This window comes from Ovis aries, chromosome 7 (assembly GCF_016772045.2).
Source record: "Ovis aries strain OAR_USU_Benz2616 breed Rambouillet chromosome 7, ARS-UI_Ramb_v3.0, whole genome shotgun sequence".
Taxonomy (NCBI): Eukaryota; Metazoa; Chordata; class Mammalia; order Artiodactyla; family Bovidae; genus Ovis; species Ovis aries.
This window is the reverse complement of record NC_056060.1, coordinates 40,929,909-40,949,344: the sequence shown is the minus strand read 5'-3', so window position 1 is coordinate 40,949,344 and position 19,436 is coordinate 40,929,909. Positions and strand designations below refer to the sequence as shown.

General features: G+C 37.5%; 1 protein-coding gene across 4 annotated transcripts in view; it reads left to right on the top strand.

Moving 5' to 3' along the window:
* Window positions 1-19,436, top strand: part of POLE2 (DNA polymerase epsilon 2, accessory subunit) — a 29,941-nt gene that overhangs the window by 4,704 nt on the left and 5,801 nt on the right. For 3 of the 4 annotated variants that reach the window (XM_015096967.3, XM_004010501.5, XM_042252301.2), the window contains exons 3-16: window positions 1,205-1,280; window positions 3,417-3,494; window positions 3,627-3,720; window positions 7,126-7,200; window positions 9,522-9,605; window positions 10,162-10,218; window positions 10,931-10,979; window positions 12,392-12,464; window positions 15,250-15,422; window positions 15,987-16,076; window positions 16,244-16,298; window positions 17,007-17,066; window positions 17,154-17,231; window positions 18,770-18,878. In XM_015096967.3, the coding sequence (XP_014952453.1) occupies window positions 1,216-1,280; window positions 3,417-3,494; window positions 3,627-3,720; window positions 7,126-7,200; window positions 9,522-9,605; window positions 10,162-10,218; window positions 10,931-10,979; window positions 12,392-12,464; window positions 15,250-15,422; window positions 15,987-16,076; window positions 16,244-16,298; window positions 17,007-17,066; window positions 17,154-17,231; window positions 18,770-18,878 (1,140 nt within the window). In that variant the 5' untranslated portion in view covers window positions 1,205-1,215. The remainder of the gene's footprint in view (window positions 1-1,204; window positions 1,281-3,416; window positions 3,495-3,626; window positions 3,721-7,125; window positions 7,201-9,521; window positions 9,606-10,161; window positions 10,219-10,930; window positions 10,980-12,391; window positions 12,465-15,249; window positions 15,423-15,986; window positions 16,077-16,243; window positions 16,299-17,006; window positions 17,067-17,153; window positions 17,232-18,769; window positions 18,879-19,436) is intronic. The other variant, XM_042252299.2, reaches the window with a different exon arrangement.

Genomic DNA, 19,436 nt, shown 5'->3' with positions numbered 1-19,436 from the left:
AATTGATGCTTTTGAACTGTGGTGTTGGAGAAGACCCTTGAGAGTCCCTTGGACTGCAAGGAGATCCAACCAGTCCATTCTAAAGGAGATCAGCCCTGGGTGTTCTTTGGAAGAAAAGATGCTAAAGCTGAATCTCCAGTATTTTGGCCACCTCATGTGAAGAGTTGACTAATTGGAAAAGACTCTGATGCTGGGAGGGATTGGGGGCAGGAGGAGAAGGGGACAACAGAGGATGAGATGGCTGGATGGCATCACTGACTCGATGGACGTGAGTCTGAGTGAACTCCCGGAGTTGGTGATGGACAGGGAGGCCTGGCGTGCTGCGATTCACGAGGTCGCAAAGAGTCGGACACAACTGAGCGACTGAACTGAACTGAACTGAATGGCACATGATGGCATTTTGCCTGAGAACGTACCACAGTGGTTAAGGGCACCCTATCACCAGGCTCTGGTTTGTATTGCTCTCTACTCCTTCCAGTTATGTTCATCAGCAGGTTATTTGACCTCTTGGAGTTGCGCTTTCCTCATCTGTAAGACATGGCTTGAACATCAGTCTTATAGGACGTCTATCCAGTAATGCTTGTGAAGTACTGAGCATAGTGTCACTTGTTTACTAAGGGCTTAATAAATGGTGGCAGTTATTGTTATTACTGTTACTTTCATGCCTGTTGAAACATAGCAGTTATTGGAACTTCTCTGGTGGTCCAGGGATTAAGAATCTGCCTTCTAGTGCAGGGGACATGGGTTCTATCCCTGATAGGGGAACTAGGATCCTGCATGCCATGGGGCAACTGGAGAAGCCTGCACACCGCTACGAAGACCAAGCACAGCCACACACACACAAAAAGGAAGAAACATAGCAGTTGTGATGAAAAGTTTTACGTATGTAACCATATTAACCTAGGAGCTTACAGAAGCATTTGTATACCTGAATGTATATTGTTAAACACTATTTAGAAAGCTGAGGCATTTGACTGTGTATCAGGGTATTATAAGTGTATTTGAGAGAAGAAAATTAAGATATTTGAGATAAGACTTTTGTTAGTTACTGTTCTAACCTAACATGCTTTTTCCTCCTAAAACTTATGTAATGAGAATCTTGGGGTTAGTGTTTACAGATTATTTTAAGGAAAAACAGCCATATGTGGAGAGAACTAAATTGTATGCCTGTTTTTAAAATTTGACTTTGAGCTTCTCTTTTCAGTGTCATCAAACATGATTGAGCGATCGGTAGTGGAAGCAGCAGTCCAGGAATGCAGTCAGTCAGTAGATGAAACTATGTATGTGGACAAATTTCACTTTTTCTCTGTACAGAAGTGTTATTGAGTGCTTATTTTAAATTATTTTCTTGGTCACCATCTCTACAGTGGTTCTTTCTTTGTGTTTCTTTTTGGTGATAGCTTACATTATAAGCTACATGGGCTTCCCTGGTGGCTCATGGTAAAGAATCCGCCTGCTATGCGGGAGACCTGGGTTTGATCCCTGGGTTGGAAAGATCGCCTGGAGAAGGGAATGGCTACCCACTCTAGTAGTCTGGCCTAGAGAATTCCATGGACAGAGGAGACTAGCAGGCTATAGTCCATGGGGTCTCAGAGTCACACGACTGAGTGACTACTATAAACCTCAGTATTACATGACTCATCTTTACTATTTTTATCTCAGGATTTGAGATTTTGATGTGTTTGTACCATGACAGACTTTTGCCACTTACCCAACTGATTTAATATTTTATATGCTACAGGTGAACTGAATTGATTATTCAGAGGTATAATTTACTTTTTATCTTAGTTTCGAAAGGGCTGAGTCCCGAAAGTTCAGGGACTTAACTTGGGTAACAATGCTGAATGGCGAAGGAGGGTAGAACCTCAGCTTTATGACTTGTTACCCTGTCTCATACTGTTAGAGCTTAGGAATTTATATGGCAGTAATTTTTCTGGGTTTTATTCCCAAGTGTACCTCTTTCCTTTTCCTTCGGGTTTAACTGAAACAAAAACATCTGGGAAAAATGAAAAGAAACAGTTTTAACACTTTTTTTCCTACTGGGGCAATGGAGATAATTGAAAGGAGTCATTATTCCTTTTGGTCAGTAGTTTTAATCTTTTTTTTTTTTTTTTGCTATACGATAGGTTTTTGTTGGTTATCTATTTAAAATATAGCAGTGTGTACATGTCTATCTCGAAGTTTTAATCTTTCCTATTAGAACTTATTAGAGCTGCAAAAAATACAGAAATTAAGGTATTTAAATTTTATCCTTGCCAACTCATTGTTTAAGATACTAGAGTACTTGCTCCTAAATCCCTCATTAGAAATTCAAACCAATTGTATCAAAGTATAAGGATTATCACTCTAAAGTAGGCGTTAAAGGTACCCTTTGTTTCTGTCAAGCTGTTCATATGCTGCTGTGCTGTGCTTAGTCGCTCAGTTGTGTCTGACTCTTTGCAACTCCATGGACTGCCCCCCTCCAGGCTCCTCTGTCCCTGGGGATTCTCCAAATAAGAATACTGGAGTGGGCTGCCACGCTACTGTCAGCCAATATAGAAGTCGAGTGGGGACTGAATTATAAATCATCTTTGCAGCTCCAGTTGTCAGAAAGTCATTATATTATAGCAGAAGGGAGAGAGAGGCTCTCATTATTATAGATGCATAAGGAGCATGGGTAAGTTAAATAACTTGCTGAGACTGATCCACTAGAAAACCATGGCGCTGTGCCTAGAATCAAGGCTTGCTTCAAGTTCACTGGTTTTCTGCTTCACTATACTAGGTGCTACCAACAGGTGAGCATGAAGTTTTTTTGACCATTTTCATTTTGGGAGATAGATATAATTTTAGGGAATTTTTTTTTAGATTGGCATATTTATGCAGTAGTGCTGAGAATAGTGCTATTTAACCTCATTCAAACATGGTTATATTAGAAGTGTCTGAAGGTAAATTATTTTGTGAATTGCCCTTCTCTAACACTATACATGTCAATGATATAGTCATAATTTGGGGTGCAGTTCTTTTTTCTGTTTACATCTTTTCCTGGGTCACTTTTGCATGATATTTTGGATTACAAAATAGTTGGAAATGAATTATACCCTTTAATAATATTGTAGCTTATAAGAGTAGTATATATTAGAGATTTCTTTAAGATGTCACTATTTTATTATAAATGTTCTTTTCCAACAGATGACATTATTAATTAGAAGTTGATTAAATTTTTTGTTTGTTTGAGAGTACTGGCAGTGCTTTCTTTTCTCTGAGAGGAAAATATACAGGCTAAAAACCTTGTATTATTTTTGACACTACAAAAGATTGTTTACATGATCTGTGGAAAGTATATGTGTATGACGTCAGATTATAATGCAAGTTTTCATGTTCACTTGGAATACTTATTTTTTAGTAAATCAGGTTTGTTCTTATGGGTTGTTTTTCAGAGATCATATCTTCAATATCATAGGAGCATTTGATATCCCACGCTTTGTGTACAATTCAGAAAGAAAAAAATTTCTTCCGTAAGTATGCCGTCCATTGATTTAAGCTAATTTCAAATGTATATATTTTTTCAGAAGGTATATAGTCTTTCATTTTTGATTTATCTTTGTGTATTATGATACTCATAAATAGACATATTCTTTTTTTTCTAGTTTATTAATGACCAACCACCCTGCACCAAATTTATTTGGGACAGCAAGAGATAAAGCAGAGCTGTTTCGTGAACGATACACAATTTTGCACCAGGTGAGTTGGAGGGGGAGAAAGAGACTGTTTCAACTTAGGTTAGACTCAGGAATAATCAAAGGATGGGCTTTTGTACTCTAAAGTTTGTCATTCAGTAGACTGTTGTTGGGCTCTCTATGTTTGAGACCATACAGAGGATACAGATATGAAAAAAATACTTTAACAATCATGATGATGGTAAAAATAGTAGCTAACATTTTTCACATGCTTTTGATATGCCAGTTATTATTACTTTACAGACGTTGCTTATCATTTAATCACGATAATATCAACATTCCGTAGTATAAATTTATTCCCATTTTACAGATGGGAAACTAAGCCATAGAAAAGTTTAGTCACTAGCCCAGAGGTTATATCTAGTAAGTAGAACAAGGATTTGAATCTAGTCAGTCTGATTTGAGCCCAACATTTGCCTCCTACTATAGTCTATGAAGTTGAAGACATGTGCACAAATAAAATATAGAGTAGAATTTTATACATGCTTTAGAAGAAATACAAAGAGAATGCATTCCATAGAAAAATCGGAGACGGCTTCAGGGAAACGATGGCATTTGACAGGGACCTTGATTGCTTTGATCTTGTGGAAATGGGGGAAAGGTGGTGAACTGTGAACAAAGAGCTAAAGGTTAAGTGGACTCTGTGCAGGAAATGATGAGCACTCAGTCCTTCGTGTGGAGAGGAAGGCTCGTGAGGAGGAGTGGCATGGGATAAGTCTGTAAAGTCAAGTGGCAGCTAAATCATGGATGTGCCTTGGATGCCATTCTTGGGAGTTGGACTCTGTTCTCTTGGTACAAGGAGCTTTAAAATACCACAGCGATTCATTACGGCAGATTCCTTGAACACTTCCTCTCTCAGTAGATTTTAGAATGAATTAGAGTATGAGAGAAGACTTACAGGTGTGTGTGATATTAGTCCTGGCATAAATGATAGGCTGAATGAAAGCAGGCAAGGGGAGCAGAAAGAGGGGACAGTCCAGGAACATGGAAGGCACAGTTTCATGGTGACTGGACAAGAACAGGGAGAGTGAAAACTCCAAGATGATTAAGGTTTTGAGCCTGAGAGAGTACACGGGTAGCGTAATGATAAAAAGTTAACAACTAGGAAAAGGAGAAGGGGGAAGGTGATGGCAGGTTCTATTTCAAACAGTTGAGTTCAGGTCGCCAGCAGGATATCAGGTGAGATGCATGTCTGCAGGGAAAGAAAGAGATCTGGGTAGGGAGAGAGATTGAGGGGGCATCTGCCTTGAGTCACAGGTGAGGCTGAGCTCCTGAGAGATAACGGAAAAGGGAAGAGGATAAGTTTGGGGGCTAGGTTAGGGTGCAGTTATACGGCAGAAGCACTGGGAGGTTTCAAGGAGGAGAGGGTGGTCAGCAGGAGTAAGCACTGAACAGAGCTTGAAGAGAATGAGCCCTGAAGACATCTATTCTCTCCTGCCTCCATCCTCTACACAGTGCTGCCAGATTGCTCTTCCCAAAGTTCAGCACCGATCCTGTAATGATTTTGCTCACAAGTCTTTCAAGGAAGTTTACTACTTATTTGATTAAGTACAACTCTTCCAGTCACACATTTTTGGCCTAATCTCTACTTTTAAAAGTAGAGGAGCCAAAACTGAAACATGGAATTTTTCTGTTTCTTCACTTTTTCTGTGACTTTGCGGAAACTATTCACTCTCTTGCTGCTCTTCTGTCTTATCTCTACTGTTGAAACCCTCCTCATTCTGGAAGGGCCCTCTCAGGTTCCTCCTGTTTTCCGAAGCCCTCTGTGATCTCCAGTTGGATGCAGTCTCTTTCTGCTTTCAACCCTCTGACGACTCAGTGTATCTCCTGTGTCAGTTACTAGAGCTGGTCCTGCTGGGCATTCGGGGTGCGTAGCCCTGTTGTCAGACTGCACACTCCTTGTTTATTTCCTCCACCACATTTGGCATAGTGCTTTTCACAGAGAAGATGCTCAGTAAATACCACTTTCTTTTTTCTTTCTTTTTAAAAATTATGTGTTAGAACCTACGATATTATTTGGGGGTGTCACTAAACCCTCCCGAGCCTCATTAAAAGGGTTGAATCTGGTGGTCCAGTGGCTAAGACTCTATACTCCCAGTGCAGGGGGGCCGGGTTCGATCCCTGATCAGGGAACTAGATCCTACATGCCACAACTAAGAGTTTGCGTGCTGCAACTGAAGATCCTACATGCCTCAGTGAAGATCCAAGGTCCCCTGTGCAACAGCTAAGATGCAGCACAGCCAAATAAATAAATACATACATTTTTTTAAAGGGTTGAATTTTAGTCCATGCATATTTTTATTGCCGTTATCTTCCTGAACACAAATCTGCTTTTACCATTCTACTTCAAAATTGTTATTTTCAATTGTGTGTAAGACTAACTTCTTGGTTTGGCATGCAGAGTCTGTATTGTTAGGGCTTTTCTATTAGAGGTAATGGAAACTCAAACTGGCAAAAACAGACAAAGGAATTTCTTGGCTTGTGGAGAAGGTCCACCTGTGTCAAGCACACCTGGAGGTGCTCACACAATGTCCTGAGGCATCTAGCTCTTTCCATCTCCCAGCACCTTTAAAAAATTCATCTTACTTTCAAACAAATTCTCCCTATGAGGTGACAGATGTGGCCACTAGTGGCCTTAGTGACTCTTAGAGAGTTGTTCTTTTTCAAAAGTTCTAGTAACTGTCACTTATTGGCACAGCTTTAGGCACTTATTCAACCCTGAACCAATCAATAGCCAAGGGGATGGAGTACTTTGATTTGCTAGGTCTTGGTGGTATGTCAGTGGAGGGGGAAGGGCACCTGCCCTACCTAAACTTTGTGTACCACAGTGCATATGGGGGGCATAGTTTCCTAAATAGAGACTCCAGCCAAACTCTCGCATTATCTGACTTGTGCACCTTGTGATCCAACTGTACTAAACTTCACATCACGTCCCTAACACTTCTTGATTCTTTAGAACTCCTTCTGTGACAATTCCCTTCCTCTGCCTAAAGTATCTTGTCTCAGTCTCCTCTTGTTTCTTACTAGCAAGCAGAGTCCTTTTTATCACTTAGGATCTCATTGAATGGCCCCTTCTTCTCAGGGTCCTTGGTTGTATTGTGACCTGTTGACACTTCCCACTGGCCCCTGCCTCTGAGGATGACAGCTTTAGTTTGTCATTTCATATCAGCCCACAGTGCATTACTGCCAGGTACACAATAGACCTTTTTAAAAAAGCCTTAACAGTAAAAAAAAAATTGCATTTCTAGATATTTGTACATTATAGTATGTGGGGTTTTCAAATCTGTTGAGAATAAATAATAGTAATGTTAATTTAAGAACAGTGGTTTGTCAGGGTGCTATTTTAATGAATAGTGCTCTGTTTTAAAGGTTTGCCTCAGTAATTCATGTGAATTTTTCTTTTTTCTAGAGAACCCACAGACATGAATTATTTACTCCTCCAGTGATAGGTTCTCACCCTGATGAAAGTGGAAGCAAATTCCAGGTTAGAACATTATCGTTATTATTCAGGGGGTGTAAGTATACAAGTTTAATATTTGTTGCTTAATTCTAATTTATTGAATTTTAAATGCAAATGAACCACTGATAACTGTTTAGTTAACTGACCTGCATGTACCCTCTCTTGGCAAAGTCTGTGCCTTATGTCCCAGGTGCTACAAATCTCTAACAGAATCATCTACTTCCTTTTTTGGGGCAGGCCCTGAAATGCTGGTAGCCCCCAGATAGTCTCTCACCACCAGGACAGAACCCTAGTCCTCCTGGTCCATTTGCTGACTTTCTGACCAACCCTCAACATTACCCATCTCGCCCTCACTCCCACTCTGAAATCCTGCTCTTTGCCCAATCCAGCCATCTAGTGACCACCACACACTTGTTCAGCCAAGACATGTTATTTCAGCTGGAGTGAAGACTTTACTGAAGGCGCTAAGGAAACCACATTTATAGAATGCACGAGAGAGCGCACTCAGGCCACAGTGTCGTCCAGGGAGAGGGGGAGTGTTTCCTGCCACCTGTGCTCCTTCTGCTGTTTCATTTCAGGAAGCAGTTACCAAACAGCACCGTCACTTTTGTCCCAGCCACATACCTGGTTACTGTCAGTCCATCAGTGGCTTGGTTCCCTGCTTCAGCACGTGGAACCCTGCTGCGGGACAGTCCTTAGCTCCTTCTGGCTAGGCCCCACTGTTTCTATGCATTTCCGCATGACTTCTGAAGAGCCCAGGCTCTGCTCAGGCTCACTCAGCTCTCTACCATGTTAGATCAGCATTTGTAAGGATGAGCAGCCTGATGGATCCTAAAACAATAATACTAGATGATGCTTAAATTAATGTTTGATGGCAGCACCTTGAGGACAAAACATTGATAGTGTTTGATAGTTTCTGCTATCAGAAAAAATATTAAGTTTTGGAACTTGACATTTATATTTCTCTACCAATGATTGTCTGTGTGTTTTCTCATATATATTAGGTTTCCTATAGTAACTCAGATACCTACAGCCCGGAAGCATTATTTCACCTTTCCTCTTTGCCAAAGTAACATTAAGGCTTAGCTAAATAATTCATTGTTCTTGTTATCTTTCCAGGCTGTTTAATTTTGTATCCCTGTTGGTATATGATTTAAATCCCCATTTATAGTCCCTGTATGGCATTCTACCTTTGCAAACTACAAATATGGTATCCTCACTTTGTTATAGCTTTGTACTCCTGTGTTGCTTTATTTACTGATTGCGAATTGCAATATTTCTCCCAGTCTGTAAGTGTTCTTTTTATTCTCTCAATGGTCTTTTTGAAATACTTAAGTTCTTAATTATGTTGAAATCTAGCTTATAAGTTTTTTTTTTTATGGCTCATATTTTTAGTATTGTTTCTAAGAAATCTTTACCTAATCCAGTTTTTAGGATACATGTCTTTTCTTCAGATTTATTCCCAAGTATTTCACTTTTTAAAAACTGTTTAAAATGAACATTGTATTCTTATGTTGCTTGAGGTTCATGTTTTTAAAGAGAACTTCAAGGTCATATGTTAACATTATTATGGGATGTTGTGATTGTATCCTTTAAGTTGTTTGGTAAGTTATTGTATATATATCATAGATATTTCTATCCATTAAGAAGAATGAAGTATATCTAAATATAGTTAAATGCAATCATGTCTAAGATGTATTAAACTTAAAAAGTTAAGTTGAAGAATAATACAAATAATATGATTTCATCTTTGCAAATAAAACAAACTGTATGGGTATGTGTTTATAAATTATGTATGTGTATACTAATATATTGTTAGGATTATATGTATAGAAAAGGGTCAGAAAGGATCCCTTTAAAATAGTGCCCCAATTATTACTACCTTTAACTTTCTGATAAAAATATAATGATCAAATTGAGCATATAAGTAATAATGACAGACTTTCAAAATAATAAAGTTACAGTAGAATATAACTTTTTAAATAGCCCACTAATTTGCAGGTGCTGAAGAGACTGACAAATAAAATTCATATTCTTCTATACTTTAAAGATAAATATACTTATCATTATTCAAAATAATATGGTATGAAACTTCAGTCATTGGTAAAGGCCTGTGTTGACATTGGTGTTTCTTTAGGCATAATTCTCCCAAGACATCATCAGTTGCTATTTTAGCTTTTTGTAGGATAAAATTATATTTTCTGAGTTTTATTTGATTTTCTACTGTAAAATAGGTGTAAATACTGCAGTGTGCACTCAAAATTTACTTATTTTTAGGAAAAAAAAGATTAGTTTCTTAAAGGAATATATTTTCAGTCCTTAAGAGTTTATTTTGTTTATCTTAGCTTAAGACAATAGAAACCCTATTGGGCAGTACAAGCAAAATTGGAGATGTGATTGTTCTTGGGATGATAACCCAGTTAAAAGAGGTAAGTTAAACTTGATAAGCATTCATCTTTTATTTTCAGCCTTCAGACTGAAATGTCAGTTAAATACAGCATTTTTACAGAGGGCACTGGAATGTATTCTTCATTGAAAGCAGCTACTTCAGTTACCAAGTAACTTTTTCATTTGCATTTGGTTTCCTGAGTAGACAAGCCACCAGTTTGCATAGCCTGAAATTAGTTCCCCAGTAATCTCTGGTTGATTTCTCAGTTTCTAAGCATTCAAAGCTGCAGACCACATCCTGCTCCCTGGGAGATGCGGTTGGTTCTCTTAGGTGAAGGCACCTGGTGAGGTCCCTCTTGTGGCAGCCAGCAAATGTCCCTGCTGCCATCTCTTGATCGGCAGTAGTCATTGTTTGATACCTCTAAGGACTCTGAGTCTTAATTAAATGATGGAAAAGCCTAGACTTGGAATTACTGATTTTTTAAAAAATCCACAGTACTCTCTACTATATTCTGTTGTCAAAATTGTCAGTATCTTGTTTTGCCATAGTATTCATTTTTACATAAATGTGGACATATTTCTTTTGATTTTTTTTAGGGAAAATTTTTTCTGGAAGACCCTACAGGAACAATACAACTGGATCTTAGTAAAGCTATATCCTTCACTTTTATTTTTTTTTAATCTGTGTTAAATGAACTGGGGAAATTGATTATATATCATTTTCAAATTTACCTATTTGGGTACTTAGTGTAACTTCCGTATGGTGGTGTAGGAATCTAAAGACATAATCCTAACTAGAGACAGAAATGTTTAATTCCCCCTTATTTGCTGTATCCAGACAAATGACTGAAAAAGTTTATAACATGCTAAAAATGATCTATATCTTCAGTATTACATCTTAGAATCAGATATGGGGATACTTAAACCTAACATTTTTTAAGCTATAATCTATTCAGAGTTTTAAATGTGTAGTCTTTGAATGTCAGAGAAGGCAATGGCAACCCACTCCAGTACTCTTGCCTGGAAAATCCCAAGGATGGAGGAGCCTGGTGGGCTGTAGTCCATGGGGTCCCTATGAGCCAGACATGACTGAGGGACTTCACTTTCACTTTTCACTTTCATGCATTGGAGAAGGAAATGGCAACCCACTCCAGTGTTCTTGCCTGGAGAATCCCAGGGACGGGGGAGCCTGGTGGGCTGCCATCTATGGGGTTGCACAGAGTTGGACATGACTGGAGCGACTTAGCAGCAGCAGCAGCAGTCTTTGAATGTATTATTTGAAAGTCCTGTTGAGCCCAAAATGTATATCGACTTTATCACCACCTCAAGCATAGAAATAGAATTATTTTCCTTAATTACTGTATACCAGTTTCATAGTGGTTTATACACAGAATCATGCTTTGTCTTAGCAGAGGGTAAGTTAGTATTCTTTTTCCCCTGTCCTCCTTATCATTTTACAGTAAAACCCTTTCTACACTGGTTAAAATACATTAACAGTGTAACTCAGGGGAATATTGATTATCAGAGCATACTTTTGACATTATTTAACTCTCGGACTTCTAATGGGCACAGGGTTTCTTTCTGGGATGATGAAAATATTCTGAAATTAGTACTGATGGTTGTACAACTTGTGAATAGACTAAAAACTGCTGAGGTATGCACTTTTAATTTATCTTTATTGATTTACTTATTTTTGGCTGCGCTGGGTCTTTGTTGCTATGTGTGGGCTTTCTCTAGTTGTAGCAAGTGGGGGATACTCTTTAGTTGAGTCATGGGCTTCTCATTGTGGTGGCTTCTCCTGTTGCAGAGCATCGGCTCTAGGGTGTGTGGGCTTCAGTAGTTGCAGCTCCCAGGCTCTAGAGAGCAGGCTCAGTAGTTATGGCAAAGAAACTTAGTTGCCCTGCAGCATGTGGGAATCTGGCCAGACCAGGGATCAAACCTGTGTTCTCTACATTGCAAGGTGGCTTCTTAACCATTGGGCCACCAGGGAAGTCCTGAGGTATACGCTTTTAAAGGGTTGTATGATGTGTGAATTATGTCTCAGTGAAGTTCAAAGAAAAAAAGACCACATAGAGTCATAAAACGAGACATTTTTATGCAGATGTAGAGAATGGACTTGTGGCTACAGGGGGGAAGGGGAGGGTGGGACCGACTGGGAGAGCAGGATTGAAATCGGTACACTACCACGTGTGAAATAGATAGCTGTGAGAAGCTCCTGTACAGCACAGGCAGCTCAGCTTGAAGCTCTGTGATGACCTGGAGGAGTGGGATGGAGGGGGAGGGAGGCTTAAGAGAGAGTGGATATATGCATACATTTAGCTGATTCACTCTGTTATACACTTTGTTATATAATTATACTCCAATAAAAAATAAATGTAAAAAAACCACATTTTTATCTGTGTACCTTATCTGTCTATACTCTTAACATGTAATGTGAAATAAGAAAGGGAAAAGTTTTACTTCTAAATCTATTACAATTTCATGACTTTTTTTTTTTTTTTAATAGATCTGGGACTATCAGGAATTCTCTGGTGGTCCAGTGGTTAGCACTCAGCATGTTCACCTCCATGGTCCCAGGTTCCATCCCTGGTCAGGGAACTAAGATCTTGCAAGTCACATGGTGTGGCCAAAAATAAAAAACAAAAAAGAACTGAGACTGTCTCTGAACCTGAAACTGTTTTGTAGCTCAGGGGGGCTGGTGAATTCTGTGGTTAGTTGACCGGGGGTTAAACGATGGCCTAGCATTACTGCTTTGAGTTCCAGTTTTGTCCTTTCGAACAAGAAAATTGGAGAAATGAAAGTGATTTGTTACTTATCTGTTTTTCAGGTTGGTTTGAAGATCAGGTGTTTCATGTCAATGCCTTTGGATTTCCACCCACTGAACCCTCTAGTACTACTAGGTATAAAAATGTTTGACTTAAACTCTATAGAAATTTTAGAATACTGGCAGCAATAAATGTAAGATAGTATATCACGTGTCAATTATTACAAGTCCTCAGACTTTGTGTTAGAAGGTGAAGAGCAATGGAAAATGAGAGTTAAAAGACTGGACTTTATATAAAACTGAAAACTAGTGGGTTGACTCCAGCCTGGCTGCAATTGCGTCTTTGTATTTGGCTTTCACTGGGAAAGATTTCCAATCCATTGGTCTTCTTTATCTATAGGACTGATATAAGAGATAGGAAAACAGAAGAATATAATTCCCATGTTAATATAAAGTTCTTATTTTTGTATTTTACTGAGTGAAAGCTGTAAGAAGCAAATTATATAGTTACTTAATATATGCAAAATCATTATAATATTAGAGGGGTTCCAAAAGGACTTTCTCTAGAGGAGTGAATTCCCTGTCACTCAAGGAATTTGACAGAGGCTGAATAATGGTGTGAAAGTTGTAGCCGGTGGCCTGTGGGTTGATTGTAGTCTATAGACATTTCTTGTTTCCCCTTGGAGGTATTTAAGCATATTTTGAATTAGTGTCCAATATTTGAAAATTAGGAGATTTCTGAGTTATCTTGAACAATCAGCTCTGGCAGTACTTCGCACCTAAATTCTCGCCTGGAACATCTTCAGTGATGGCTCACTTTGGGCAGGATAAATGTATGCATCCTCATTCACACCTAGTCAGCCTCAGCTGGCTGCTGCTTTGGTATTTAGTATTAGCTTCCTGGAGCCTGTAGGCATCTGGGGTAATTAAAGTAGCTGCATTCTAATCCTGAGATTCCATGATGATGGTGATGATTTCAAGGAGTCTGATGATTAAGATTTTAGATTTTAGATCCAGTCTGCTGTTATGAATCAGGTGCCAAGGCCATGTTTGCTGGTGAGGAGTCACTGCCAGGCAGCTTTTGCTGTGCATCTTCTTCCTGGTGAAGTAAATCCAGGGTAAAGTGCTGGTCATGCCACAGAGAATACAAGCCCACATCAAGCCAGTTTACTTTTAAGTTTGTGCTTTTAGTGCTAGTTTGTGGCTAGGTTTACATCATGGTAGGGTTTCTTGGGGCTATATTGAAAGCATAATTGCTGTTGTCTTGGTGTTATAGTTTCATACAAGCCTCAGAATTACTCTTCCGAATGAGAGGTATAAACAAGGAAGCTGGCCTTAAGTGTTACCATTCGTTTCAGTTTAGCCAAGCATTCATCTTTGTAATGTCTCAAATAACCGTCTATTTAAATTGTCCCACTTTCTCTAAATTAAAGTACAGATTTGCTGGGATTCCATTGCCATGTTGTTCTCTTTCACTGGTACAAGACATGTGACTTATGTTTTCTGAGCCTGATGTATTGTTAAAGTTCCTAGAATTCCTGGATCATTTCTTAGGAAAATAGCCTTCCTCTTGCTCTTGTCTTTGAACCTTATATTCCATGAATCAAGGATGGAAGATGTTACTGAGGCCTTTTTAAGCTTTAATTTCTAAAGAATCAGCTTACTCTAGGTATTTCTGTTTGTAATGTTCTGATTTATGTAATGTTCTGGTCTTATTTCATTCCTCTGATAACTGCAAGATTGTAACCTAACACCATCACCTGTTATTGGGATGGCCTCAGGCACGTCACTTAATACTTCTAAACCTGAACCTTGCTTTCTCTTTTGTAAGATAAAGAAAATAGAATCTACCAAGATGAGGTATTTTATGATTTAATATTACAATCTGTCTGATACCAGTACACATTTTCCTTAAGGTTCAGTATTCCCTAATGCAGTGTTTGCTGTGACTTTATAGGATATAATTACAGTGACTTAATAAGAATATACAGGTTCTATATCTATTCGCTTTTTTGGATGCTGAAAATGAATACATACTGTACAATGCTTTGTAACCTGCTTCATCATCTAATAATATTCAGTCAACATTTTCCATTACCATGAAATTTTTTATTACATGATTTGTGCCATTCAGCAATGTACTTTGAGCACATACTATATTTTAGCCAGACTCTGTGCCAGGTGTTGGATTAGGGAGACAGACATTAAACGTCACCCAAATAATTTGCTGATTACAAATTTGATAAGTTCTATGAAAGAGAAGTACAGGGTCCTCCAAGTGCGTGTAATGGGGAAATCTGACTTCTGTTGCGATCCTCACAGGACAGTTCTGTGGGATAGTATTCAACATTTAAACTGAGGACTATAGAATGGCAGCTGGTGAAGGGTGGGTGGCAAGAGCAGTAGAGGCTGGGAGTGCAGAAGATCACTCGTTTCCATTTTGAGCAAGCTTTAGTGTTTCTTCCAGATTTTCACAATTCTGGGATGTAGATAAGTCTCTGTAGACATCTTTAAATTCTTAGAACAGATATCTAGAAGTGAAATTGCTTGGTCAAATGGCTAGCACTTTTTTTTGAGACTTTTATTAGTTATTATTCAAATTGAGTACCTGTTTCTCCTACCTTCAACTATATAAGGAAATTATGATTTATTTTAATATTTGCTTTAGTAAGTTTTTAAAGGTCCAGATATAGTTTACTTATCTTTGTTGACTGCCTCAGTGTTGCTTCCTTTCTCATTCTAGAATGTTTAAATAAGCTTGTTTGCTTTTTAAGTGGTACAAATAATACATTTGCATGGTACAATTTACATTGATGGGGAAATAACCTCATTAGATAGACAGCTTAATTTGTAGAATTAGCAGAAAACTATCTTCAACAGAATATAGGATAGAAGGTAATAATTGTGTTGTAATTACCTAGGGCATACTATGGAAATATCAATTTTTTCGGAGGGCCTTCTAATACATCTGTGAAGACTTCTGCAAAACTAAAACAACTAGAGGATGAGAATAAAGATGCCATGTTTGTCTTTATATCTGATGTTTGGTTGGACCAAGTAGAAGTATTGGAAAAACTTCACATCATGTTTTCTGGTAAGTGTCATTTGTTTCTATTCTTTTTTATGAGAGCTCATGTCTTAAAACTAAATTCTTTTTAAAAAATGTATCTTTTTGAGGAGTCTATTTTTGTTAAAAAAGTTGATTCAGCGGTGAAATATTTTAAATAAATTCATCTTAAAGAGTTACATTTTTACATTTGAAAAATAACTGTATGTGTGTGTTCATGATAAATAAGAATTAGTCCTAAAACAGTACAAGAGGGGATAACAGCTTAGGCTTTGGAGTTTGACAGAACTGGGTTTAAACTGCAGCCTAATACTTTGGGCAGGTTATGTAATCTCTCTCTCAGTTTAGAGGGATGTTGTGAGGATTAATCAAGCCATTGCAGGGCCTGCCACAAAATAAGTGCTCAATAAATGGGCACTATTATTACTATTTTTTATAAGAAGTTGTTATTAAAATAAGGTATTGCTTTTAGACAGTAAGGTTTTATTATTAAAAACTCATGGCTAAAAAAAGAAAAAAACTTATGGCTAAAAGATTTTAATATGATTTCTAGACCAGAAAAGTGATGCTCATTTATTCTTTTATTTTTAGGTTACTCACCAGCACCTCCAACCTGCTTTATTCTGTGTGGTAATTTTTCATCTGTACCTTATGGAAAAAATCAAGTTCAAGCTTTGAAAGGTACTGAGGATCTATTTAATAAGTGTTCCTACATTTATATAAACTAAAAGAAATAATCTATATTAATTTAAATTTATTAATAATATGTAGAGTTGTATCTGTTCAAATAAAATTTGATTTATGCATATCATATGCAAATTAAATTCAATATCCCTTTAAAATTTTAGATTCCCTAAAAACTTTGGCAGATATAATATGCGAATACCCAAATATTCATCAAAGGTAATGATTTCTATTGCTATATTTTTTTCATTTAAAGGGTTATTTGAGAAACAAAAATAAATCCTAATTTAAGAAATGAGTGGAAGAAAAAGTTGAGAAAATTAGTATAGCTGGGACTAAAATTATCCTTCTATCACAATAATATATGTTACATTCTAGTAGAGATTTATATTGAAAAGTATTAAATGGAAGAGTGATAATTTCAACCATAATCCAAATTTCTTGATGACATTATTATTCCAACGGTCTAGAACTATACTCTTCAATATAATAGTCACTGGCCACATGGATCTCTTTAAATTTAAAGCTATATCATTTAAAGGAATTGCCTGGGGGTCCAGTGGTTAGGACTCTGTGCTTTCACTGAGGAGGGGTCTGGGTTCGATCCTGGTCAGGGAACTCAAAGAACCCTATTAACCTGGCAGTGCCACCTAAAATAAAAAAACTAAAAAAAAAAAAAAAAATTCAGTCACACTAGCCACAGTTCAAGTACTCAGTAATTAAGCAATACAGATATAGAACACTTCCATCATTGCAAAAAAGATCTATTGGATGGTATTGGTCTAGAGACTTTTATTAGTTCATTTATTAAAATTATGAAATTCAATTTTAAAATTTTATAATTTAATTAAAGGCAATAACTTGGTGTTAGACTATTGGGTAGCAGTATAATATTTTTAGAATGAATTATGTTGAATTTTGCTACAGTAGTCGTTTTGTGTTTGTACCCGGCCCAGAGGATCCTGGATTTGGTTCCATCTTACCAAGGTAAATTTTATTCAGATATTTGCAACAGTAAAAAAAAACTTTGTAAACTAAAAAATATATACTGTATCATCTTAATTGTATTTATAGGCCACCATTTGCTGAAAGCATCACTAATGAATTCAGGCAAAGAGTACCATTTTCAGTTTTTACTACTAATCCTTGCAGGTAAATATTAGTATTTTGTATTGTGTTTTTTTTAACCTTTCATTTAAAAATTAACCTATTTCTTAAAATTTGTCTTTAGATTTTGGTTGTCATGGGATAAAAAGGAAATTTCTTATTTTAGGTTTCTCAAAACTTTAACAATACTTTAACTATATTTAAATAATTCACTAACATTGAATTTAGAAATTTAATAATGGATAGAGATTTTAAAATAGATATTCCGATTATACATCCTTTAAGAAAAGTTACAGTGGAAGAATGGAAAGATTACGCATTTACTGTGTGTGCCACAGTGACCATAGGTTCTTACGGAGGGAATGCTTTCAGTCTTGGGTTCCCTCCCTTTTCTACCTACATTCACTCCTTCGGTGACTCTATCCAGTCCATGAGCTTTAAATATCCTGTATGTATTGACAACTCCCACGTTGATATCTCTCTCTCAAACCCTCTCCCTGACTCCAGACACACATATTCAGTTGCCTACACATCATCTCCCCGTGGATGTCTAATAAACAACTTCAAACCAAACTTCTAATCTTCTTCCCCTATCAGCCCCACCCTGTCCTGTAGCTTTCCTCATTGTAGTTCTGAACATCTTGATCCTGCCTATCATTCATTCAGGCCAATCTTTGGGGTTTCTCCTCACATGCAGCCTTTTAGGAAGTCCTTCAAAAATCTGAAGGAAGACTTCAAACATTTATATCCCGAATCTGGCCATTTCTCTATAGTTCCCCCTCTATGACCCTCTGCCATCTTCTCTAGCCTTGACTACTGTAATAGCCTCCTCACTGGTCTCTAGCTTCCACTCCTGCTCCTCTGTAGTCTGCCCTCAACCATGTCAGAGTGATCCTTTAAACCAGAAGGCATATCACACTGCCCTTACAGATTCAGAAAGATGGACTATCATTTTATTTGATAACAGCCCATATCCTATGCAATGGTGGTCGTGGCCCTGGTGACCTGGCCCCGTCTCCTCTGTGATTTCTTCTCCTCTTTTATTCCAGCGACTCCAGCCTCCTTTTATTCTTCAGATGTGCCAGGCATGGTTTATCCTAGGGCCTCTGCTCTGCCTGCTCCCTCTGCCTGCCTCTGCGTGTCTGCATGACTCTCTCACTTCCTTCAACTCTGTGCTCAAATCAGATTTCATTATGAGTCCTACCTGTTCCAGTCCCCCTATTAAATACTCCAGACTTTGACCTTCTCTTCCTGCAAATGATCCCTGTTAGTCTTTTGCTTTTTGCTGTATACTTAATCATCTCTCAACATACTGTTAATTTTCATGTCTGTTGTTTATTGTCTCTGAATGCCCACCCCCAGTAGAATGAACTGTATCAGGGCTGGGGTCTTTTTGTTTTGTTCACTCATCCCTAAAGTAATGCTAGACACATATAGAAAGCTCAATAAATTACTGTCAAATGCATGGATAAATAGATTATGGTTGAATTTGAAGTGGGAATGTATTATAAAACATCTTGCCTTTGAAATTACATTATATTTTTTTCTGAGGAAGTCACATTCAACTACCATTTTCATTTCAGAATTCAGTATTGTACACAAGAAATTATTGTCTTTCGTGAAGACTTAGTGAATAAAATGTGCAGAAACTGTGTCCGTTTTCCCAGTAGCAATTTGGATATTCCTAATCATGTAAGTTAAGCACTTCTTTATTAAGGTATCTTACATGTGACTTTAAATAAAATTTTAAGTCACTTAATCACTTGCCCTTTTGTTTTTTGTTTATAGTTCAAAATAATTTCAACACGCTTTTGTCTGTAAGGTAATTTTTGTTCCCTAAATCAGTGTTTCTCAGTTTTCTTATTGAGGTATCCCCTAATGGACAGAAGAAAGCGCAGAACAAGCAGGAAATTTCTTTGGAGCTTCCTGTTTTGCCTTTAGAACTCACAAATCTTACATCATACTTATATATATATATTTAAAGAAAATGTGTTTTTAATCATGTTTATTAAATATTTCCTATGATATACCCACATTAGGAAGATGTTGTGTTTATCGAGATTCCCTGACATACAGCTGTCAATCACTGGTTACATGTATCCTCATTTATAAGTTTGGAAATAGATCACACACAGCATTTTTAGTATGTATTTTATAACCTTCAATGTGTATGTAGGTCAAGTATATATTCTTGGCATTACCTAAGCTGTGGAATTATTTTTAGATGAACAGAATTAGGAAATGAGTTTA